General features: G+C 45.7%; 1 protein-coding gene across 1 annotated transcript; it reads left to right on the top strand.

Annotated features, from left to right (window-relative positions):
• Positions 1 to 594: 594 nt before the first annotated feature.
• Positions 595 to 26,614, top strand: LOC131109541 (protein FAM222A). The gene is made up of 3 exons (XM_058061682.1): positions 595 to 855; positions 10,789 to 10,960; positions 23,837 to 26,614. The coding sequence occupies exons 2-3, from the start codon at positions 10,825 to 10,827 to the stop codon at positions 25,072 to 25,074; spliced, it is 1,374 nt and encodes a 457-aa protein (XP_057917665.1). The 5' UTR covers positions 595 to 855; positions 10,789 to 10,824; the 3' UTR covers positions 25,075 to 26,614.

The following is a 26,614-nucleotide window of genomic DNA, read 5'->3' as shown; positions in this document are numbered from 1 at the left end:
CAAAAGGGCTCACTCCATTCATGTCGTTGTTCTGTGGAACTAACGTGCCAAGGTGCTGAAACCAATGCACAGACCTTCTTCAAGCCTGTTGGCGATGCATACACATGGCAATACACTAAAGCTGGCAAAACTACTGAGCTTATTTGTGTGATTAATTAATGTATTTATTATAGTCTCGGGCCTAGCGACCATAATCACTTTTTTTCTGGAATGTTCTTTTAATTCAATATGTTTCTGTCAAATTTACACCTGTATTTACCCTTTTCAATTGACTATTGCACAGTTTACTCTTTGTGTCCCTCTTTGTTTACTCTTTGTTTGCAAGTTAAACACAGGACGTAAGGAAAGCTAAGCTACTTTTCTTCTTACTCCATTTCATGTTGAATTTAATTTAATTTAATGTTTGAAATAAACTTGACCACTCTTACGAACCAGTGCATTCTTCCCCTTTAAGTGATTCCGCGAAACTGCAACGTGCTTCCTTTGACAGATTTGACGTCATTACACAGTCCCGCCCTTGCCGTCTCCTGATTGGCTGAACCTGTGGGAATATCCGAAGAGGCAGACCTTGATTGATTGGCTCCAGCGCCGGTTTCATCACTAGCGTACTGGACTATCATTTCCCCCAACGGACGTCTCTCGGAGTGTCGCACGGCACATTTTCGGCTAGGAAGCTGCAACAAGATAAACAGACAAAAAACCATTCACGTGGTGATTATGTTGACGAGTTAAATGGAGTTAGTAGCCATATGCTTCCCGGTGCATATCGCGGAATTTATGTCTAGATTGCCTTCGAGGAGGAATATACTGACACACAACCAAAGATAAAGCAGCCGTATGAGAAGAGACAACTCAGTAAGTCCTTTTAAAAAAAATATTTGGCATATATCTTCATTTATTAACAGCGTATTAACTAAAGCATGTTAAGTTTGTGAAGATGCATTCAGGTCAGCTGGAAAAAAATAAAGCTCGTGTCTGGTGTTTATTAGAGGTATCTTATTTACATGAATGATCATAAATTAGAGGCTCAAAATATAAGCTCACATTTCTTATTCTAATGTGAGACGGATGATTTGCATAACAAACTGGATCTAAATAGAGTAGTGAGATGGGGGTGGGTGGTGGTGGTGGGGTGGGGGGGGCAGAGTAGTTCCATACACTGCGTGTCTGCTCCATGTGTGTGAGGAGGATGGATGGTGCCTTTGTGCTCTCATGAAAGGCGCCTCATGTGTCAGCAGCATCTCCGTGGATCCGAGAAGCACTTTGAAGTATTTTATCACGGGTCATTCAGCACCCCACTCTGTCTCCCTCTCCATTCCACGTCCATTGTGTGCAGGCCGGAAGTGGGCTGATAGCACCTCTGCTAGGACGGGTGCACAGTGGTAGCCTCCAGCACAACAAGCAAAGGGCTTGAAAAGATGATTATTGTTATTGGCCAGGTGTGAAATTCTATCCTGTCTGTGCCTTGGCCTTTATTATTATCAGCAGAGGCGGGGGGTGGGTGTGGGGGGTGTCACAGCCTCTGATGGAAGAAAAGGCAAATAGAAGTGCAATTTAGTGGGATTACAGGGCTATTTTGTAACCAAAAGGGAGAAATGTGAACATCTTGCAGCTGTTTTTTTTTTCTTTCCCGTCATTTCCTCTTCAAAAGCAATCAAATTGCAAATAATTTAGCATGCACTGAAACCGAACACATGAAGCATCCACTCATCATTCCTGCTTGGTGCACTGATTGTGAGATCATCAGGTGCCTCAGGAAATCATCAAATTCCATTTAATTGGTCCAAAAATGGGGCGGCACGGCAGTCTAGTGGTTAATGCGCAGACCTCACAGCTAGGAAACCAGGGTTCAATTCCACCCTTGGCCATCTCTGTGTGGAGTTTGCATGTTCTCCCCGTGCATGCGTGGGTTTTCTCCGGGTACTCCGGTTTCCTCCCACATTCCAAAAAACATGCTAGGTTAATTGGTGACTCCAAATGTGTATGAATGCCCTGTGATTGGCTGCTGACCAGTCCAGGGTGTACCCCTCCTCTCGCCCGAAGATAGCTGGGATAGGCTCGCGACCCTCGTGAGGAAAAAGCGGTAGAAAATGAATGAATGAATGGTCCAAAAATGATGCACTATTTGTTCATCTCTCTAGTCGGCCATTTATGGGAGTGTCATATTTAAGTGACAGGCAGAACAATGAAATGCGCTGTGAGGAGTTGCATCATTAACCTGTGTACATCAGTTTTGTGACATTTTTTTGTTTGTCAATGTTGGGAAACACTAGCCTCATGTATACGTATGTAAATATGTATTTTTAAAAGATGGAATAAAGCTTTTATTATTGTATTTTCATAGCTTTTTTTTACTACTGCTATTGCTATGACTGGCATGTTGATGTTACTGGAATCAATATTTTCCCTTGGGATTAAAATGTCAACATTAACAAGTGTAAGTGTAAAAGTAAGTTTACCAATAAGTTCAATGAGAGGTGACGCGGCAAAGGTGGTAGAGTTTGTAGGTGGTAGGGTTCAATTCCTGTGTAGGTCTTAATCATTCATTCATTTTTTACCGCTTATCCTCACGAGGGTCGCGGGGGTGCTGGAGCCTATCCCAGCTGTCTTCGGGCGAGAGGCGGGGTACACCCTGGACTGGTGGCCAGCCAATCACAGGGCACATATAGACAAACAACCATTCACACTCGCATTCATACCTATGGACAATTTGGAGTCGCCGATTAACCTAGCATGTTTTTGGAATGTGGGAGGAAACCGGAGACCCCGGAGAAAACTTGCAAACTCCACACATAGATACCTGAGTGTGGAATTGAACTCAGGTCTCCTAGCCTGCGCGCTAACCACTTGGTCACTCGGTGCAGGCCGGTCTTAATCATTCATTCATTCATTCATTTTCTACCGCTTTTTCCTCACGAGGGTCGCGGGGGGTGCTGGAGCCTATCCCAGCTGTCTTCAGGCGAGAGGCGGGGTACACCCTGGACTGGTGGCCAGCCAATCACAGGGCACATATAGACAGACAACCATTCACACTCACATTCATATCTATGGACAATTTGGAGTTGCTGATTAACCTAGCATGTTTTTGGAATGTGGAAGGAAACCGGAGTACCCGGAGAAAACATGCAAACTCCACACAGAGATGGCCGAGGGTGGAATCGAACTCAGGTCTCCTAGCCTGCGCGCTAACCACTTGGTCACTCGGTGCAGGCCGGTCTTAATCATGTTGTATAAAAATGACACCGTCACCGTCCTCTCAATTTAAATCCATTTTCCTATGTAAAATGAATGTGAACGCCTTAATAATTTCACATTACTGAATCATTTAGCTGATTCTACAAAGGTGACATGGCTCAGGCGGTAGAGTGCTTGGTTTCTGCCCCGGATAACGTGAGTTCAATTCCCGTGTAGGCCTTCATCATGTTGTATAAAGTTATATAACATCAGACAGAAGTCACTGTCCTCTCACCGCCACCACCTGTATACCAATTGAGGGGGGTTGAACTGATAATAGCAGCAATTGTCATGGATTGAGCCGGGAGTCACGCCCCATTGGTTGAAAGATTTCAACATTCAGGCTTGTTTTATTTTCCAACATTTAAATCCTGCCGTTTTTAGCCTACTAAAAACAAATGGACGCATGAAACGGTGCCCTCTACTGGCTACATTGCTCATGTTTGACAAGGTAACATGACTCAGGTGGTCGAGTGGTCACCTTCCAAACTGAAAGATGATGGTTTGATCCCTCCTATTACATGTGATGTAATAGGTCGCAGGTTCAATTCCTGTGTAGGCAGTAATCATGCATTATAAAATGTTATGACATCAGACAGAAGTCACTGTCCTCTGTCTCTGTTGAGCCAGGAGCCACGCCCCATATACATTGCATACATGCATTCATTCTTGAAATGCTTGCTTTAACGGCGTTTTCGGTGTAGCTTCAGCTCAGCTTCCAAATTATTGTTCCATTTATTTCACATTGCAGCATATTTCCACACTTTCATTTGTGGGACTATTATATCCTGATTAATTGAAAAACGGGCCCATTGCGGAAACCGTTTTAATATGATGTGACACGGCTCAGGTGGTGGAGTGCAACTGACGTTGCCAGTTCAATTCCTACAGTCCACATTTCTACATTCATTCATTAATTTTCTACTGCTGGGTTGCGGGGGTGCTGGAGCCTATCCCAGCTGTCTTCGGGCGAGAGGCGGGGTACACCCTGGACTGGTGGCCAGCCAGTCACAGGGCACATATAGACAAACAACCATTCACACTCACATTCATACCTATAGACAATTTGGAGTGGCCAATTAACCTAGCATGTTTTTGGAATGTGGGAGGAAACCGGAGTACCCGGAGAAAACCCACGCATGCACGGGGAGAACATGCAAACTCCATACAGAGATGACCGAGGTTGGAATTGAACTCGGGTTTCCTAGCTGTGAGGCCTGCGCGCTAACCAGCCGTGCTCAAGAACCTAAACTCCCCAAAGAGAACTAAACAGTACTGCAACAAGTCCGGTTCTCAGCTTTCTTCTCAGTCTACGTTCCCATAATGGGGGCGTTTGATGTCAAATTATTCCACTTCCGCTCAAACATGTAGCCACACAGAGATGACTGAGGGTGGAATTGAACCTTGGTCTCCTAGCTGTGAGGCCTGCACGCTAACCACTCGACCACCGTGCCGCCCCATTTCTACATTTCAACATTCAGACATTTTCAAAGCATTTTGGTTTATACTAACATTGCGTCATCTAGTACTTTTAAGCAGTGGAAATAAAAATAATCAGTTCCAGGGTCAAACTGTGGCCATCATGAACTATGTATGAACTGCACAGGTCTTGTTTCAACTCACCTTTTGACATGTGTAACTGCACTTAAGCGCAAAAATAAGTTAACCACTGATATTACGCTGCTAAAATAATAAAGCACGTTCTCAACTTTAATGACTGATGAGCAGCATGATAATAATTTCATATTGCCTGTTCACACAAATGTAAAAATGAACACTAATTAACCTTAAAACATATTTATGGCTTTCAGTCATCGTCAAGTCCCGAGAGACGAAAACTAGCATATTTCATGATACTGTATCGTGGCGTCAGCTGTAATCAGTGCCTCAAGTCATGGCAGGAAGTGTTTCAGCTACGAGATTCAACGCCACACCTAGAAATGCGCATACTTGTCAGTGAACTGCAGAAGGCAAGCCAGTGTGGGTGAAATATGAAGAGCTGGAGCTCAGGTGTCCTGTGGGGCTTCCCTCTTGATCTCCCATCACAGCCCAGCAGTAATTCCAGCCTGTGTGAGTGCAGAGGATTTGTCATTCAGCTGCCTACTTCCTTTTTTTGCTCTCTTATGAGGCAAAAAAAAAAAGCCAGCGCTGATTTATTGTGAAGTTGCCTCCGGCTCGCTTGGAGCCAAAGTACTGTGAATGAAGCGTTTCGGCGTAACTGTGACCGCGCTGATGATTACCCCAGCTAGTACAAAGCCTGATTAGACATTTTAGCCAGGCGCACAGACTTTCTATTTTACGGAGGGGATAATGCCCCCCCGGCTCGGTTGCTTAGCGATTTTTCCTCATTCGCCCTTTTGTGATCACCTTTTAGCTGCTGGAGACATGTCATGTGCAATTACAGGCAGCCTGCTTTATCTTTTGAAATCTGTCTAATTAGTCCTTTCTCTCAATAGGATGACAAGGCAGCCAAACAGGGGTTAAGGGTGGGAGGTTAAGAACCGGGGCCCCTTGCGGGTCATCGGGGAAGGGGCCGGGGCCGGGGCTGCCAGGCTTATTTAGAGTTCGGCTAATCTTTATTTTGTCTACGCCAGGGGTCTCAAACTCAATTTACCTGGGGGCCACTGGAGCTAGGGTCTGGGCAAGGCTGGGCCGCATCAGGTTTTCCAAAAAAAAAAAAAAAAAAAACGCATTTATTAAAAACAGAAAAATATACAAACTTTTTCAGTGCTTTGGTTCCAATTTTCTACAATAAAAGCTCTGATAAAACATTCCACTGTTCTCAAATATCTTAATTTTTATTTTTCTGCACAAAATAAGATGAAAAATAAACAAATCAAGAATAAAGAAAATCAATCAATCAGTAATAAATAAATATAATAATAATAATAAAACGGCAAATAATAAAAACTTGAGAAACAACATATAGTTGGTGGGTAGACAAATTATTTTTTTCAGATTAAAATTAACAAAGCATTATTAGAGCCCTGTAGACATGACAAAACACGACTATAGTCACATTTACACTCTTTTTATTTACAACATATTGCGCAACTGCAGGGTCTTGAGACACATGCTAACTCGCAAACTAGAGAGCTAGCGACCTAAACGGTAGCCTTCAAGTTATTTCCTTTAAACTTAAATAGCCAAAAACTTACCACTTCCACACGGATAGGGAGGATAACTATTAACAGTTATTTAACCTTTAACATGAACATTAATCAAACGTAATAATTTTTTCTGGGTACATGATACCATACAGCATCCATATCAAACTTGCGCGGGCCGCACTAACATTAAACTTTCATATCAAGGCGGGGGCCTCAAACTAGTGTCCTGCGGGCTGCGTGTTTGAGACCCCTGGTCTACACGGTGGCGCCCTGCCATTACTTCAAATTAATAACACAGGCTGTCAAATTACAGTTAATGCATCACTATTGGTTTGAAATAGAGAGGCGTCTGCTGGAGGACTCCCACAGTTTGTGGCCTATTTTCCTCTTCCTGTTTTGAGAGGTTATCATAAGGTTATGGCCATTTTTTTGGCTACTAAGATTTTAATTCATCTGTGATCTTTAATACCGTACACTGTAACTTTTCCCCAACAACACAATCACATTAGGATATCTTATCTGTCTGTTAAACATTTTCACCATCTGTTAGCGTTTTGAAGTCAAGGCATTCTGCAAAGGTTGGACAGCATGGACATCGTCCTTCCAGAGAGCGCACCGGGACGCGGATAAGATAAGACCCCATGCCGTGTGTTTCTTTTACCTTGGATTTTGCTGGCATCCAAGGTTGTCCACAACTCGCACAACTCCACTTAATTGCTCCATTTTTGGGGGGGATAATAATGAAATTTGTACTGTTTTCGCCAAAGTCCTAACTCCACGCCCCCCGTCCTAAAAAAAGACAATTGTCTTTTAGGAGTGCAAACCGTCACCTTCTGTTCCGGAAACTATTCAACTATTTAATACAATGCCAAACAAATCCTGTCCATCAGAGCTGCCAACATTTGGTGTTTGCAATCCGGTACAGCCTTGCACGCACCTAACTGCCCACTGCCATCTCACCAAATGGATAATATAGTCATAAAGCAAAGCCATCACGTCATATTTAACGTGAGCCAAAGATCCTGTATGGGACGTGAGGGCTCTGCTGTTTTTAACGACCGATAAACACTAGTCATTCATTCATTAATTCATTCTCTACCGCTTATCCTCACAAGGGTCGCGGGGGGTGCTGGAGCCTATCCCAGCTGTCTTCGGGCGAGAGGCGGGCTACACCCTGGACTGGTGGCCAGCCAATCACAGGGCACATATAGACAAACAACCATTCACACTCACATTCATACCTATGGACAATTTGGAGTTGCTAATTAACCTAGCATGTTTTTGGAATGTGGGAGGAAACCGGAGTACCCGGAGAAAACCCACGCATGCACGGGGAGAACATGCAAACTCCACACAGAGATGGCCAAGGGTGGAATCGAACTCGGGTCTCCTAGCCTGCACGCTAACCACTTGGTCACTCGGTGCAGGCCGGTCTTAATCATTCATTCATTCATTAATTTTTTTACCGCTTTTTCCTCACAAGGGTCACGGGGGGTGCTGGAGCCTATCCCAGCTGTCTTCGGGCGAGAGGCGGGGTACACCCTGGACTGGTGGCCAGCCAATCACAGGGCATATATAGACAAACAACCATTCACACTCACATTCATACCTATGGACAATTTGGAGTCGCCGATTAACCTAGCATGTTTTTGGAATGTGGGAGGAAACCGGAGTACCCGGAGTACGCACTGAGAGAACATGCAAACTCCACACAGAGATGCCCGAGGGTGGAATCCAACTTGGGTCTCCTAGCTGTGCGGCCTGCGCGCTAAACACTCGTTCACCGTGCATCCTTTGCGGGTTTCACTTTTGGGTTATTTTGAGTCCGTCCTTTTTCCCCCTCAATTTCTCCGACAGAGAAGTGCGGGGCTCTTCTACGTCGCGTTGATAGCAATTATGCAAACTATTATAGAACGTAAGCAGGCCAGCTCTTATCGGCTAATCCAGAAGTAATAGATTCTATTTAAAATGTATGAGAGGGGTATTTAGAGATCAATCCAGCAGCTGCACAGCAATTCTATTTCTATTTCGGTCAGTGTGTCAAACTACTATTAAAACAGCATCCAGCACGCTACATAATACGCAATTCATGCTACAATAAGAGGCTGTTATTCATTGACCGCGCCTGCCGCCATCACTCCCCGGCGCCTTTTGTCAATCGTTTACTTCCACCTAAATTAACCTTTTTTTTTTGCCTGCAAATCCGCTCTTCTGCACTTCCTGAGTAGAACATTAGCATAGCACTCACATGCTAATCCGCCAGAGAATGAATAGACTGCTCATATTAAAGCCGTTTTTTTTAAATTTATCTAATCATTAACTGGGGCTCAGAAGTAGAGTGATTGTAGGGGGGATTGCAATTAGCCGCCATATTCGCCGTGACCCTGGAGGTCACAGGTGACTCCAGGGGGGTCAGGCAGGTGCGCCATTTTCTGCATAATTTACTGGAGATCTTTCTCACATGCTCCACAAAAGTCACTGTTACACCACTGATATGAGACAACATTTCACAGTGTTTATTTTTCATGTTTTCACTTCTTTTCTGCCACACTGGAAGCATTAACGGGCAGCACGGTGGACGAGTGGTTAGCACGCGGACCTCACAGCTAGGAGACCAGGGTTCAATTCCACCCTCTGCCATCTCTGTGTGGAGTTTGCATGTTCTCCCTGCGCATGCGTGGGTTTTCTCCGGGTACTCCGGTTTCCTCCCACATTCCAAAAACATGCTAGGTTAATTGGCGACTCCAAATTGTCCATAGGTATGAATGTGAGTGTGAATGGTTGTTTGTCTATATGTGCCCTGTGATTGGCTGGCGACCAGTCCAGGGTGTACCCCACCTCTCGCCCGAAGACAGCTGGGATAGGCTCCAGCACCCCCGCGACCCTCGTGAGGAAAAAGCGGTAGAAAATGAATGAATGGAAGCATTACCCTCATCCCAGGATCAAAAAAAATGTTCCGGTCTGGTCATCTTTCACTCTAAAATGAGTGCCATTAAATCTCTGTTGTTTACGTTGTAATTACAAGATTTTGTGCCCAGTTATTGCCAGAGCGCATGCTGCTAATTGCAGAAAGTGCCAACCCTGCTATCAACCCAATCATCTCAGGAAAAGACAGTCGCAGATAGTCAGCTGCTTAAAGCAGCTTTCTTTCTGCCAGTTGGAGGCCACATTAATAGCTGCCAGGTGTATTTATGTCGTCAAAATTTAGTTAACATTTAAAGCTATTAAAAGCCCCTCCCCTCCATCCCATCCCTCCTCTCCTGACCTCGTTATCATCCTACAAGAGCGCCATCTCCTAATCCGCACGGGCAAGATAGGAAAATCAAAACCATTGCCAAAACATCCTTATCAGAACACCATGGAGGGGGGCAGCAGATGGACGGCAAAGCGACGTTGGGCCTTTATCGCCCCCAGTGAGCCTTCTCCGGGGCCTCATTGTGTCGCTTATCCCTGAAACGGATGTCACAGGAGAGGGATGAAGATTAAGCCGCCTGTGCACCTTCAACTTGTGGCCTTTTTCACGCTTTTATGCGTGACAGAAGGAAGAAAGACTTGGCTAACCTCGCAAATGGCCGAGCTGGAAGACGCCCGACATCTGTTGTCCAACCCCTGGCATCATGTGTCTCGCAAGATTGAAGAGTTTTTCAGCCTGCGATCTACCACCACCGCCATGTTTGATTTTATTATCATGGTACTCACAAGCTGTTAATAACAATAATGGCTGACTCGTGTTCATTCATTCATTCATTTTCTACCGCTTATCCTCACGAGGGTCGCAGAGGTGCTGGAGCCTATCCCAGCTGTCTTTGGGCGAGAGGCGGGGTACACCCTGGACTGGTGGCCAGCCAATCACAGGGCATATATAGACAAACAACCATTCACACTCACATTCATACCTATGGACAATTTGGAGTCGCCAATTAATTATTAATTAATTATATTATAAATTATTAATATCAGTTATTAATTAGTATTAATTAATTATAATTTATTATTATTAATTATATTATTTATGATGTATTTATTTATTTATACAATATTTATTTAAATTATATTATTAATTATTAAATTAATTAACCTAGCATGTTTTTGGAATGTGGGAGGAAACTGGAGTACCCGGAGAAAACCCACGCATGCACGGGGAGAACATGCAAACTCCACACAGAGATGGCCGAGGGTGGAATTGAACCCTGGTCTCTTAGCTGTGAGGTCTGCGCACAAACCACTCGTACAGCGTGCCGCCGATGTTCAGTGGATATCAAATCTATATGCTACACCAGTGCTACACTGACTACTCTAAAGCATATACAAATTTTATTTCTGTATCGCTTCTTGACAAGATAGTTGCTGAAATGTTAGGAGTTTACTTTTAGGAGAACAAATGACACCTTTATTCATTATCGCTATTTTCCTAGCTCACGACTGTTTGATGCTCCCCAAATAGATCCGCCCAGGCTCTGTGCAGCCCTAGAGCGCCATCATGCTGGCCTGCATTCAAAGACGGCAGAACTTGTCCTCGTCATCACAGCATCTGACCTGCACGCCAAAAAGACTTGATGCCCTGACGCCGCCATTGCTGCTACCGGTACGGCAGCAGCAGTCATGCACACATAAAGGTGAGTCTTAGTTACCTTAGATTCCTTGTTTGACTTTGGAACATATTTCATTGATCCAAATATAAGAAAGTTGTTGAGAGGCTTATTTATTTATACGGTCGTCCCTCGCCACTTCACGGTTCGAATTTCACGGCTTAACTATATAAAAATATTCATTAGTAAATCATTATTAGTGAAAACATATGCATAGTTAAGCAAATGAATGATAAAAATGTCTAAATAAAGTACAATACACATTCAAAGATGATGTAGTGTTCTACACTAGTCACTAGATGGCAGTAATGTTACTGTAATGTTCAAGTGAGACACACAATCACTAGACTTGATCACAGTAATAAAAACTAATAAAAACACGGGTTACTGTTGCGGCTTTAACCCACGGCAAACTGACATCACTTCCTGTCCGCCACTCACTCTGCTCCCCTAGGGAACACATTTATAGCAACACATATGAGTCTTATTTATGTTTTTAATGGCTTATTTACTCTTATTATGTGTACTATATTGAGTTGTACGAGCGCTCTAATGTAAAAAATGTATTTAGGAGGTCGTAAAAAACAAGTTTTCTGTGTTCTAACTACCAAAATATTCATTCATTCATTCATTTTCTACCGCTTTTCCTCACGAGGGTCGCGGGGGTGCTGGAGCCTATCCCAGCTGTCTTCGGACGAGAGGCGGGGTACACCCTGGACTGGTGGCCAGCCAATCTTAGGGCACATATAGACAAACAACCATTCACACTCACATTCATACCTATGGACAATTTGGAGTCGCCAATTAACCTAGCATGTTTTTGGAATGTGGGAGGAAACCGGAGTACCCGGAGAAAACCCACGCATGCACGGGGATAACATGCAAACTCCACACAGAGATGGCCGAGGGTGGAATTGAACCCTGGTCCTCCTAGCTGTGCCCCAAAATATTTGATTTCTAAATAATTTTGTAATTTTGTCTTGAAATATTTATTCCAAAAACGGCTTTTGAAAAAGAGCATTTGTTCTATATTTCGGTCAATATGGTATTTCCCTTGAATGTTCAAAACCTCAGCATCATAAGGTTCTGGTTTCCAGTCTTGGAACCTATTAAAAAGGTTCTGATCAGACGCAGTAAAGAGACATGTCTCCCTGGGTGAAATCTTTGCCTTGCCTGTAATGAAATATTAATTAGGAATCAGTGGAGAGCTTGTCTTCTAAACGCTGGAACAGAAGGCCCTGCCTCACTTTGGGCAGAACCAGGGGTGGCTTTCTCATCCCGTTCACCTGCAGGGACTTGGACCCTCCAAGGCTGGCATTTCGAGCCCAGCAGGGGAGGAAGCGTGTCTCGCCCATGGGAGCTCTCTCTTGTGTGGCCTCCTCTCTAAATGAGTCGTTGTTTGATGCAGTTAAAATGGGGACAAGCCTTTAGTCGCTGCTGCTGCGCTTTTGAAAGCCATTTCCATTTTTAGCTGTCAATAAATGGACATGAAAGCTCCCCGGCCGCGCAAACCCAAGAGGACCATTTCTGTGAAACCACTGTAAGGAATTATGCGATTGGGAGTGAATGAACGCGCCGCTTTCTTATCTTGGCTTGAAAGCCTGGCCTGAAAATGCTTTCCCCCTCCCTCCCTCCTTCTTCTCCCCCGTGCTGCTGGCCTTGCTCAGGCCGGCTTAAGAGAGGGGGAAACTTTGCCCAAGCTGGGCCAAGCGCCACGGAAACAAATGAAGAGTGACACGGGTGCCGAGGAGTGTTCGCCAGAGCCTCCTGGCGCACACACCGCTAAGTGTTCAAGCGCGTGGTAATGCCGCGTGTGAAAATGGGGCTGAATGAGGGTGTATTTTTATTTCAGCGTGTTTACAGAATGGATGTCATAAATATAGAGGTTAGTGTGTGTGTGTGTGTGGAGGGGGGGGGGGGGGGGGGGTTCAAGACCGAGCCTGCTCCAGTGTCAACATGGCCCAATCTTGCTACCACTGGGAGCCATTAACTGGCAACCCTCCCCACAGAAAATACAAACACAAGTCAGTAACAAGATAATTGTGTCTTGCCTACAGTCGAGCCCGGTGCTAGTAGCGGCATGATGTGTGGGGCTGCATGAGTGCTGTTATAACTGGTGAACTGCAGTTCATTGAGGGGAAAAAAAACATTAATTCCAACATGCGCTCTGACATTCTGAGGAACAGCATGCATGATGCCGTAGCTTCTCAAGGGACAATACTACAGAAATTAAACTTAAATATGGTGATAGTAATGGTTTTATTTTATTTGAACATGCATCAGATTACAATTGAGTGCATCCCATAATCAGTTCACAGTTCCACATGTCCAAAAGGAGTAGGAAGAAGCATTCATTCATTCATTTTCTACCGCTTTTTTCCTCACAAGGGTCGCAGGGGTGCTGGAGCCTATCCCAGCTGTCTTCGGGCGTGGACTGGTGGCCAGCCAATCACAGGGCACATATAGACAAACAACCATTCACACTCACATTCATACCTACGGACAATTTGGAGTCGCCAATTAACCTAGCAATGTTTTTGGAATGTGGGAGGAAACCGGAGTACCCGGAGAAAACCCACGCATGCACGGGGAGAACATGCAAACTCCACACAGAGATGGCCGAGGGTGGAATTGAACCCTTGTCTCTCCTAGCTGTGAGGTCTGCGCGCTAGCCACTCGACCGCCTAGCAAAGCTTATTAAATCCTACCCCTCCATCTGGTACTTTTACAATCAGTAACTGTTACATTTGTTCACTTCCTGCTTTCCATAATACAGTTTATGGTTTTTTTTAAATAATGTTTTAAGGTGATATGACCATACAATGACATTATGTGTACCATAGTAACTGTCAATATAGTACATCATGACTGATGATGTACTTTGGAGTAGTCAGTGTGCATCTTGTATAGCAGTATAGGTTTACTACCCGCTGAAAATTAGTCAACACATCACTATAGTTGTCTAAATTCTTGCCTACACGAGTGAACATTGGTGTCCAAAGTGTCACTTTTGAGTGTGAGCACCATTGTAATCTATCACTGCCTTAATCCTCTTGGGCATGGATGTCATGGACTCCATCCCCTTCGGCTTCCTCTGCAAGGCACCGACATGCATCTCAGTTCTCGTCTCCAGAATGTTGGAATTCAAGTTTCCCTCAATGAACCGTAGTTCCCCCCAAGTGCCGGCAGCACTCGTGCAGCCCCAGACCAACTTGACTGTTATCTTGGTACTCACTGTTGTTGACAGCTATTTAGACAGTAATGGCTGCGTGCTGAGTCATTTTCAGTGAATAGTAAATGTCACGGTTCGGCTTCATTGCTTTACGGTTCGACCCCAGGATGCAGAGAACAGGACCAAGTGCAGGTAAATAATATTTATTCTGTGCCTTAATAGCAACAGAAAAACAGACTCAGGTAGCTGACGGACAAACAATACAATGATCCAACACAGGGAGACGCACACACCTGAACTAAATAGACACAAATTAGGGACAGGTGTGGGTGATTGGGACAACGAAGGAAGACAGGGCAAAGACAGGAAGTTCAATACAAAATAAGAGTGTTCAAAAAGGGAAACCAAAGCCCAGACAGGGAACATAGACAAACTGTCACGCACGAACCCACACAGGGCGTGACAGTACACCCCCCTCAAGGACGGATCCCAGACGTCCAAAACAATTCTCAGTCAAAGAGGGATGGGTGGTGGGGGGACCGGAGGTGGGTCGCAGACGGGACCCTTCTGGGGGCCGGCCGGGGCGGCAGGCCCGGCGGAGCCAGCAAGACCCCTCCAAGTGATGGAGGGAATGGTTGGGTCGGCGGAGGTGGTAAGCACTCTCCGGGGGGCGCCCTCGACTATGCGCGGGATAGGCCTCCTCAGGGGGGCGCCCTGGGTGCAGAACCTGGGCTCCAGCAGAAAGTCCAGCAGGTCTCCGGCCCTGACGCGGAGACGGCGAAGAAGCAGGCGTCCGGCCCTGACGCGGAGACGGCGAAGAAGCAGGCGTCCGGCCCTGACGCGGAGACGGCGAAGAAGCAGGCGTCCGGCCCTGACGCGGAGACGGCGAAGAAGCAGGCGTCCGGCCCTGACGCGGAGACGGCGAAGAAGCAGGCGCCCGGCCCTGACGCGGAGACGGCGAAGAAGCAGGCGTCCAAGCCAGAGCCTCTTCATCTGCTCCAGCAAGCCCTGCTCCTCGTCTTGCAGGTGGAGTGGGCTGTGCCTCCTCACTCCCCCTGCAGGTGGCGCCATCCCCCCTCTCCATAGGCAGGCTGGGCTGCGCTTCCAGCATAGCCCCGCAGGTGGTACTAGCCCCCCCTCTCGAAGGCGGATCCCAGACGCCGTCATCCGAGGGAGCCGAAACCAGGGTAGGGAGGAGGGAGGCTTGGAGGAGGGTCACTGGCTCCTCCAGGTCAGCAGTCCCGGCCACAGCCACTTGTTTGGGCTTGAAGCTGCGCGGCTTGGGCACGGGCGGGATCAGGGACGCCGCGCAGCTTGGCATGGGAGCCGGGTCTTGAGAACCCCTCGGGCTGCGCGGCTTGGGCACAGGTGGAATCCGGGACACCACGCAGCTTGGCACGGGAGCCGGGTCTTGGGAACCCCAGGGGCTGCGCGGCTTGGGCACTGGAGGAATCTGTGAGGCCACGCAGCTTGGCACGGGAGCCGGGTCTTGGGAACACCTGGGGCTGCGGGGCTTGGGAACTGGAGGAATCTGTGAGGCCACGCAGCTTGGCATAGGAGCCGGGTCTTGGAAACCCCTGGGGCTGCATGGCTTGGGAACTGGAGGAATCTGTGAGGCCACGCAGCTTGGCACGGGAGCCGGGTCTTGGGAACACCTGGGGCTGCGTGGCTTGGGAACTGGAGGAATCTGTGAGGCCACGCAGCTTGGCATGGGAGCCGGGTCTTGGGAACACCTGGGGCAGCGTGGCTTGGGAATTGGAGGAATCTGTGAGGCCACGCAGCTTGGCACGGGAGCCGGGTCTTGGAAACCCCTGGGGCTGCGTGGCTTGGGAACTGGAGGAATCTGTGAGGCCACGCAGCTTGGCACGGGAGCCGGGTCTTGGGAACCCCAGGGGCTGCGTGGCTTGGGAACTGGAGGAATCTGTGAGGCCACGCAGCTTGGCACGGGAGCCGGGTCTTGGAAACCCCTGGGGCTGCGTGGCTTGGGAACTGGAGGAATCTGTGAGGCCACGCAGCTTGGCACGGGAGCCGGGTCTTGGAAACCCCTGGGGCTGCGTGGCTTGGGAACTGGAGGAATCCGGGGAGCCTCGCCACTTGCCACGGGAGCCGTCGGGGAACGCACGACGGGCTGCGACTCGGCAACAGCGAGAGGGTAGTGCTGTGCAGTGGCGTGACATGGCGAGGCGGAAGAGGGCGGCCACACCTCTTGGCGACGTGCCGTGCGCTGGCGACGCCGCCGCGTCGGAGGGTGTGCAGCGTGTGAAGCCATCGGCACTAGCGTGTAGTCCGGCCCCCATACCATGGTCTCCAGCTCCTTCGGCGTGTACCTCGCGCACGCCTGCTCCAACTCCTCGAAAAAATGGCGGGTCCACTCGTCGAACTCGAGATCTCCGTCGGGTTCGTCGCAGCCAGCAGAGTAGGAGGGCGTGGGTATGTCGGCTCGCCGTGGAGAGGAGGACGAGCAGGGTTTCTCCTTCCGGCGCCGCGGCTTGCGTCGGCGTCGTGGGCGGTCTGGAGTGTTGTCGGTGGGTCCGGGATAAAACCACGCCATTGAGACGAGCGTGTCGTCCGGCCCGCGCACCATGTCCTCCAGTTCCCATGGCGGTCTCGCCATTTCCTCGTCTTCCATGGACTTGAGGAGCTGCCAGGTCCAATAATCGCTCTCCGCGAGGTCGTCGTCACTTGGTTGGATCATTCTGTCACGGTTCGGCTTCATTGCTTTACGGTTCGACCCCAGGATGCAGAGAACAGGACCAAGTGCAGGTAAATAATATTTATTCTGTGCCTTAATAGCAACAGAAAAACAGAGCAACTCAGGTAGCTGACGGACAAACAATACAATGATCCAACACAGGGAGACGCACACACCTGAACTAAATAGACACAAATTAGGGACAGGTGTGGGTGATTGGGACAACGAAGGAAGACAGGGCAAAGACAGGAAGTTCAATACAAAATAAGAGTGTTCAAAAGGGAAACCAAAGCCCAGACAGGGAACATAGACAAACTGTCACGCACGAACCCACACAGGGCGTGACAAGTAAATGTATACTGGAATACAAGCTGTATACTGACTACTCTAAAAGGAGGGATGGACCGAGTGCTATTGACTATGGGATGCCGTATATAAGGGGGAAAAGTCCAATTCCAAGGTCATTGAAAGGCATATGTCGATCACCTGCTTTTACACCGATCATCAGTAGCCAATCAATCACTCTGAAGTATATTGATTTGTATAATATTGTTGGTCATACTGATAGTGTAATAAAAGTAATCACACAAATTAAGTTTTCATGTTTTGCCAGCCTGACAAAGAAACAGTTGACTGAAGGCAGGGCCAATTAATGACACTCTAATGACCGGGCTTAAGAGGCCAACTGTGGATGCTGTCATGGCAACGGTGCCAGTTTTTATTTTAAGAAAATAGTGCTTTGCTCCGTCTGGGGTTGTTATGTTAAATATCAGGACTCTCCGCGCTGTAATTAAGTGTGCGGCGTCGTTGGTGTTATCGCAAGCAAAGTGCTCGAGATAAGGATTCGGCGTGAAATCAAAAGACCTGCGCTCGCCGCCATGGCAGCGTTTGGAAAATTATCACGGAATAATGCATGAGCGTTATCTCATGTGAGAATCAAGACCCATCCGGCGGCTCCTCATTGTGAACATTCTCTCCGGCTAACAGCTGGAGGTCGTGCAGCAGAGCTTGTCCAAAGCCCCCTTTGCTCTGGGGCTTGTTTTGCCCCATAAATCAGTGATTAACTCCTAACTGCTCCCAAACAATGAGGTATCCACTCTAATCTGCAAGGAGGGAGGGTTGCTGTAGGCTTCGAGTGTGACCACGGGAAAAAGATTAGCCTGTTTTTAAAAAGAGGCAGAGAGCAAGGAGTTTGTTCAAGGCGCCCTTTGGAATCATGCTGAAGACGGACCATTTACATATCACACTTTGCATAATGCACAATACATGACCAAGATTGGGGTTGATGATTAGATCCCTGATTGCAAGGATGAAATCAGGATAAGGAGTTTCCCCTGTAAAATGGCGCCACAATCATTTAGGACAGGGCTCTCAAACTCAATTTACCTGGGGGCCCATGGAGCTAGGGTCTGGGCAAGGCTGGGCCGCATCAGGTTTTCCAAAAAAAAACAAAAAACGCATTTATTAAAAACGGAAAAATATACATACTTTTTCAGTGCTTTGGTTCCGATTTTCTACAATTAAAGCTCTGATAAAACATTCCACTGTTCTCAAATATCTTAATTTTTATTTTTCTGCACAAAATAAGATGATAAATAAATAAACAAATCAAGAATAAAGAAAATCAATCAGTAATAAATAAATATAATAATAATAATAAAACGGCAAATAATAAAAACTCAAGAAACCACATATAGTTGGTTGGTAGACAAATTATTTTTTCAGATTAAAATTAGCAAAGCATTATTAGAGCCCTGTAGACATGACAAAACACGACTATAGTCACATTTATACTCTTTTTATTTACAACATATTGCGCAACTGCAGGGTCTTGAGACACACGCTAACTCGCAAACGAGAGAGCTAGCGACCTAAACGGTAGCCTTCAAGTTATTTCCTTTCAACTTAAATAGCCAAAAACTTACCACTTCCACACGGATAGGGAGGATAATTAACAGTTATTTAACCTTTAACATGAACATTAATCAAACGTAATAATTTTTTCAGGGTACATGATACCATACAGCATCCATATCAAACTTGCACGGGTTGCACTAACATTAAACTTTCATATCAAGGCGGGGGCCTAAACTAGTGTCCTGCGGACCACATTTGGCCCGCGGGCCGCATGTTTGAGGCCCCTGATTTAAGGCCTTCTCTCCACAGAAATAACAGTGTTAAATCTATCAATCACTATTCCATAGGCATCCAGTGTCATTAGCTTTAAATATGTACTCCAATCAGACAAGCAGTGGGGGTAAAGTCACTAAGAATGACGCCCTCAGACAAAAAAAAAGGTTGTTTTTCCCGACCTGTGTGCGGCGTGCAGCTTTTCTGGGTGATCAAGGTCAGACTTTTAATTATCTTTGTGTGCTTTTTCCTACCTGACAACACTTGCCGTTGCTCTGGAAACCACCTCCAATTCTGATTGCATTGCTTATCGGTGTGCACAGCAGTCAATTCATGCATGTTACAGTTTTTGAACAAAGCCAACCTTTAAACTTAAGATTATATGGACAAAAGTGACATGCGCGGTAATCAATTAACAGTTCCTGTGGTTGTCCTAATTAGGGATGGTCATGGCAAATCAATGAGGTTTAGATTAAACACATATGATTGATGTTCTTAGTTTGGAAATTTCCCTCGGGATCAATAAAAGTATCCATTTAACCACAGTTACTTTATGGCCGACTCATCGGCCGCCTAAACGGGCTGCTACAGAAAGTGAAAAAAAACGTTAGCTTACTATACTAGGGCCTATTCTGAAAAATATATACCGGTATATATCACAGGGGTGCTGGAGCCTATCCCAGCTGTCTACACCCTGGACTGGTGGCCAGCCAATCACAGGGCACATATAGACAAACAACCATTCACACTCACATTCATACCTATGGACAATTTGGAGTCGCCAATTAACCTAGCATGTTTTTGGAATGTGGGAGAAAACCCACGCATGCACGGGGAGAACATGCAAACTCCACACAGAGATGGCTGAGGGTGGAATTGAACCCTGGTCTCCTAGCTGTGATGTCTGCGCGCTAACCACTCGTAATGTGAATACAGGTTTTATTCCAACACATACATACTAGTGAATGAAAAAGTGAATGGAGTGAGGTTCCCCGGGAGGGAGAAGTTAGCCTCTCAATATCTGTGCAAAAAAATAACAAAATGTTGGCATATTTCTCAATAAGAAGTAATGTTATCATGGCAGAAATGTATTTCTTTGTATATATATTTAGTTGTGTATTGTCCCTAGAGACTGTTTATGAGCACCAAACAATCTTATCTCCCTTACTTGTTCCCTCCACTTTGTATCATAGTTATACATATTTATTTATCACAGTTAATTGGTTGCCGACCTGACCATGATGATAAAAACATTTTTTTAAAATGTGTTCTGAGTAGGGATTACTAAAAGCACTTTTTAACTGTGTAAATACCAGCATCAGTGCTATTAGCTAATGATGTTTCCATAGTAGCGATGCACCGATGCAGCCGCAGTGGGAAGTGCAGCTGTGTTATGTCTCGGCACCACTGACAGAGCTCTAATCTCTGGCCTAACAAAACCAGACATCCTGGGAGGGTGTGTCGTCATTTATACACAGTATCTTTGATTTCTTCTTGCTAAATTAGCCGTCTTTCCTGTAATTGGCCGGCCTGGAAAATAGAGCACTTTTGTGCAATTATGCTTTTGAATGCATCATTGCGCCTTTTTTTCCCCCATGAGAACCACCTACTCTTGTCATTTATGTTCATAAATATTCAACTTGCAAAAAGTACAGAAATGCTTCTGTATGTGCTTGTACTGTTTTTGTTTTTTACCATGGAACATCACAGCTCACTATTATTATTATTGTAAGATGAGATTTCTTTTTGTGAAGATTTGTTTTATTTGATAGATGGTTTTATTTTATTCTATGACTTATTCAGACAAATGATTTAATTTCCTTAAAGGTAAAATTCAAATACCAGAGAGTTCAAGAGTATGTGCTACATAATTTGATGCACCTCCCCTTTAAGCTCAAGGATAGTTGAGATCACGGGATGTAAAGTGACCAATCGTTTGTCGCTATGTTGAGAGTGCAAAGTTGTTGTTGTCCTTCTGACCATGAAGAGATTAAAAGTAAGTGAGAAACGGAGAAAGGTTGTCCCCGTGCTTTCCTTAACCCACGCCCGTGAGTATTCCAGCTTATCAAGTTAAGGCTGGAAGAAGGCAGCGTTACATTATTATAGTAGCCTCTTTTACACAGATATCCTGAAAAGTTATGAGAGCCAGGGCCATAGAATCTTCATTTTTTTCCCCACTGTGCCATTCACACAGACCCCAGCGAAAAGGGAAATTGGAAAAAAGGATGTACGTCTGGTGTGACATGTAGAGTCCTTGCCAACAATTTGTCAACAATTTGGCTAAGATATGATCCTAAGTGTACAGCAGAAACATTTGATCATTTACTCAGCTTTTTGTGACTTTTTCGCAACATTTAAGATTCATTGAAGTGTCATTTGTTTTATTCTGATGATGAAAGGTGGAGATTATCATCAAGAACTGCCGACCAGTCGTATTTCAATATATCGCGGTTCGAACATCGCTTCCTCCCTTGATCGCGGTTTAAAAAAAAAAAAAATTAATTAATGATCAGTTCATGGTTGATTATGGCCTACTTTTTGTCAAAAATATTTAATATTTAATGTTACGCCGATAGGACTTAACAGCTAGTGAATGAAAAAGTGAATGGAGTGAGGTTCCCCGGGAGGGAGAACCTCACCTCAAATGTTGGCATATTTCTCAATAAGAAGTTATGTTATCATGGCAGAAATGTATTTATTTCTTACTTACTTACTTAAATCTTACTTACTTATTACTCACTCTAACCTAGCATGTTGTTGGAATGTGGAAGAAAACCGGAGTACCCGGAGAAAACCCATGCATGAACGGGGAGAACATGCAAACTCCACACAGAGATGGCCGAGGGTGGAATTGAACCCTGGTCTCCTAGCTGTGAGGTCTGCGCACTAACCACTCGATTATATATAATAATAATACAGTTAAAGTTTTTTTTTTGTTTTGTTTTGTTTTTTTAAAATAATAATTAAGTAATTATAATTGAAGTGTCGTAAAAGTAATGTTAAAAGCTTGTTCTCGTTGACACAATCTCGATTATCGTCTCATATTGAATCCAACTTCAAGGAAATTCACTTATCGTGGTCGGGTCTGGAACCAGTTAGCCATGATAAACAAGTGCCGACTATGATTCTATGAATCAGCCATCTTGTGCACCCTGCCAGGGGTGGGGAAGTATATCGAAGTTGAGCACGGATCAGAGCACTCATGAGGTGTTATGTGGGACCGAGCGCGGTACGGGTGGCTTTAGAGATTCCATTGTAAGCGGTATTAAGGTCTCTCCCGACATCCCGGATATTATTGTTTCACACAGTAGTGCTCCACATAATAAGCAATGTTTCGCTTTGTGGTATTTCTCTGTAGAATTCCCCACTAGTTAGCTTCAACACTTGCCTCTTCTCCTCCATCTTAAACACCCAATTTATTTCTTTTGTGGGTTGGATGGTATAGATTGAATCATTTTCAGGGTGGGTGGAAGGGAGAGTCTCGCTCACTGTGGGCCTGAAATGAAATAAATTCCCAAATCAATTTCAAACGGGGAGCGAGGCAGCTCTCCCCTGCTAAGCTGGAATTGCTTTTGTTATTGAAAATTAAATGAAGTGTCGTTTTTTTTTTTTTTTTTTTTATTGCGGATTACTGCCTCTATTCTCTTCACCTGCTATGATCGCCGCCCACTCCAAATTTGAGCCCTCTGTCTTCATGAACCGCTGTAATTTACAACCCTGCTTCATTTATTGTTTTAAACGAGGCCACCTTTTTCAACCTTTACTGCGTCGCTCGGTGTTAAGCAGCCATGAAATTACCAGAATAATGGAGTTTAAATCCCGTCTCGGTTTGCTCACAATTCAATCTGGAGTGCTACTGCTGATTCACTTGTAATGTTTCCATCACATTTTGGCCTGGGATTGGAAAATAGCGGAACAAAACCTCAAATAACAGGAATAACAAAGAAAATCTCTATTCAGTTTATTGACAGAAGGGCGAGTATAATTATAGCATTAACGTATTAGGAATTATCACATACCTAGAAACCGTCCATGAATGATACGGGAAAAGGCCGAAATGATACTGCGTCAAAGCCCAGGGCAGAGTTTAACCATGTCCAGTATCAGCCCCAGTAGCTGTCCACTCAGAGCGCGCTGCTCTGGTATCGTGCCCGTGAAACAACCAATCAGAGAACAGCACACGAGTACTTAGTGCCTAGTGCTTCTCCAGTCACCAAAAAACCCAAACTTGATTAATGGAACTTTAATTGTCAGACATTGATAAGATAAGGCGGCATGGCGGTCGAGTGGTTAGCACGCAGACCTCACAGCTAGGAGACGAGGGTTCAATTCCACCCTCGGCCATCTCTGTGTTGTCCCCGTGCATGTGTTCTCCGGGTACTCCGGTTTCCTCCCACATTCCAAAAACATGCTAGGTTAATTGGCGAGTCCAAATTGTCCATAGGTATGAATGTGAGTGTGAATGGTTGTTTGTCTATATGTGCCCTGTGATTGGCTGGCGACCAGGCCAGGGTGTACCCCGCCTCTCGCCCGAAGACAGCTGGGATAGGCTCCAGCACCCCCCGCGACCCTCGTGAGGAAAAGCGGTAGAAAATGAATGAATGAATGATAAGATAAGACTGTTGATAAAATATTATTGTTTAAATATTTTTGCAATTATTGTGTTTACACTGTTTAGATATAATACATGTAATAAACTGAAAATTTTCTGGAAACAAAATGGTCTTTTGATGAAATAGTACGTGATAATAAGCTCATGATTAAATAGTATGTGATAATAAGATCATCACATGGTTTGTCTGGTATCAGGCCCGGTATCATGCCCCCACCTGGCCTGATACCAGACAAACCATGTGATAACCTATAAATACCACACTAATCGCTCGCTTCTGTCATTCTTCTTCCTCAGACGAGCCACCCTCGGTGGCCTCCCGGTACCCGTCTCCCGCCGAGCTGGACGCCTTCGCCAAGAAGATCGCCAACAACCCGCTATCCATTAAGATCTTTCAGTCGGACATCCGAGTTCCGCAACACAAACAGCTGAGCAAGATGGTGAACGGCCTGGACACAACGGGCCAGTGCTACAGTCCCTACACACAGCCCTACTACCAAGGCTTGTTGGCCATCGGTAAGGCGGCAGCGGTGGCGCCGACAGCGGTCAAAGGTGTAGTGAAGAACTCTGAGGGCAAAAGGACTAAACACACAAATAGCCAAACTTGCATGGCGCCGTATAAAACTCAGAATAATGGCTACTCCGTCAGGCACAAGGCGTATCACGTAAGCTCGTGTAAGCCCGCTGATGTTCCAGGGGAGACGCTTTGTTCCAACACCGCCGATCCCACCCTGCTCCCTCGCTCAGAGCTGGCAGAGGTTCAGAGCCTGATGAGACAGATGAGGAGGGTCCCCCGAGGTCCCGGGGTGGCGCCGACGCAGTGTGGCGTCGATGGGGCGGCCACAGCAGTGGCGGCGGTAGCCCACTCGGACTACGTCGCCGGTGTCCCACTGCCGCAGAGCAGTATGGCGTTCAGCGGGGCGGTGGTGCCCACGCAGAGCGCCGCCCACGCCGGGGACTACACGGCGTGGCAGCGCCGGCATCAGATTGCGGGGCAGCAGACATATCAGACAAGGATGTACGGCATCGGTGCGGTTGGACAATCACCCGAAAGCTGCCTCCCGTACGGGTTGCAACCTCCAAACGCGGGTCAGGAGCGACTCGCCGCCATGCAGGGTCACTTCTCTGTGCGACACTTTTTCACCCCGCTCTGGGACAGTGTCGCCGCCACGCCTAACAGCGACTGCTACACTCCTCAGGTGCTAGCGACGGGTACGATGGCGCCCCAGCATCCCCGCCTCCACCCCAACCACTACCAGACGCATTTCCGGCCTACACCACTTGTCGCTCATCCTCAGGTCTACAACGCAGACCACAACGTCTGCTGCGGGCCGCCGGGTGCAAGTACGTGCCACGCTGCGGCGCTCAGCAGAAGTCTGCAGTCTCTGGAGTGCCTCATCAGTGAGATCCACCCGCCCTGCATCAAAGAGAGCATGCTGGGCCACGGCTATGAGGCTGCCGGTGCCACGCAGCACCAGCACCACCACCACCAGCCTCATCTTCACGCCCACATTCAGCTCCCCGTCTACAGATGAAACGCATCAATGTCTCAAACGCCAAGACAGGAAAATGATAATCATGACCCCAGATTGAGGGTTATCTGCTCTTCAGCTGCCATTATTCCTCAGTGAATACTCATTTACAGCACCTACACTATTCATTATTTGCCATGACAAGTGAATACTTTGCAGGTTACAACAACAATATACGTACACACACACAAAAAAAAAGTTACTTGAATCTTGAAAGGACCTCCGGTAACGCTGCTCTTTCTGGAGGAGTCTACACTCAGGCTTCCGCAATATGATTCTTGGGTGGGGGGGAAATAGTTTGATCGTGTGCGTTAAAAGATGTGAATATTTTTTTTTTGTCATGCATTACTGATGAGTACAGGATGCATCTATGAATATTCTGTCACATTTTAACATCATTTTTATGTCATCTGCTGCAGAATTATTCCCTTGCTTGTTTGCCTTGGATTGACTTCATTATTATTTTGATTATTTTTACTGGCCACAACATTACGAACGCAGTCATAACAGCAAACCTACCAAGTCTGTTTATTTCAGTCACTTTTAAGGATATTTGGATAAAATGTCGTCATGTTTTTTTTTTTATTTTCATATATATTTACACTGCTTACCCTCGGAACAGATTTGGTCCCATTTGACTTCCACTATAATATTTGTACTGCAATCCTGATGAATTATCATGCTTTTACCGTGAAAACTTCGTCAATCTACTTTCAAATTAAAGGGATTTTCAAAAACCATGTAAAATATTAAATTAATTCGTAAAAACCTGTTGCTAAAAACAACATGATGTGGTGACAATGAAACATTTCTATGAGCAGGACCGTTTTGGGACCTAAGGGTAACAAGTGTAACCATTTTAGCGGGGCCTCAATGGTTTTATATTGTTATCGGAGGTCACATTTTGGTCATCTTGTTGTGCAGGTGTACCTAATGTTGAGGCTGGCGACTGTATGCTGACACATATAAGTTCTTCTCTGGAATGTTGTGGCAATACTACACACAATCTAAATATGGTGGGTACTTCCTTGTGTGTGTGTCTGTACTGGTTCAGTACTTATTTATTTATATGTCTGCCTGTTGAACTGTATGGAAAAGTGTCTATTATTAAGAAGTGCAATTATTATATCTATAAATATGAGGTATGTTGTTGAAATGACTACACTTGCAGCGGTGTATGTTTCTGACCTTAAAGCCCCGCCCCCTTTTCCTCCCGCTTCCTGATAAGAATTGTCAAGTAAATGACATTTTCTGGACCCAAATATTATCAATGTCTGTTATTTTCTTTTTCTTTAACAAAAAGAGTTTTCAAAAAATGCTGTATCAACATTTAGCTAGCAATACAAAGGGAAGTCACTTCCCTTTATTCAAAATAAAATACATTATACACATGAATACAGTGAGGCGTTGGTCTAGGTTTTATTGCAGTACTATCCAGGAGCAATGAATTAATTCTGTGATTTTTGAATCTATCTTACTTTATTAAGATCTTGCAAGTTTGACTCATATATAATATGTTAGCAATGTCTTGGCTTGGCTGCAC

Source organism: Doryrhamphus excisus, chromosome 2, assembly GCF_030265055.1.
Source record: "Doryrhamphus excisus isolate RoL2022-K1 chromosome 2, RoL_Dexc_1.0, whole genome shotgun sequence".
Lineage (NCBI taxonomy): Eukaryota > Metazoa > Chordata > Actinopteri > Syngnathiformes > Syngnathidae > Doryrhamphus > Doryrhamphus excisus.
The sequence above is the reverse complement of the archived record's forward strand: the minus strand, read 5'-3'. Positions and strand labels throughout refer to the sequence as shown.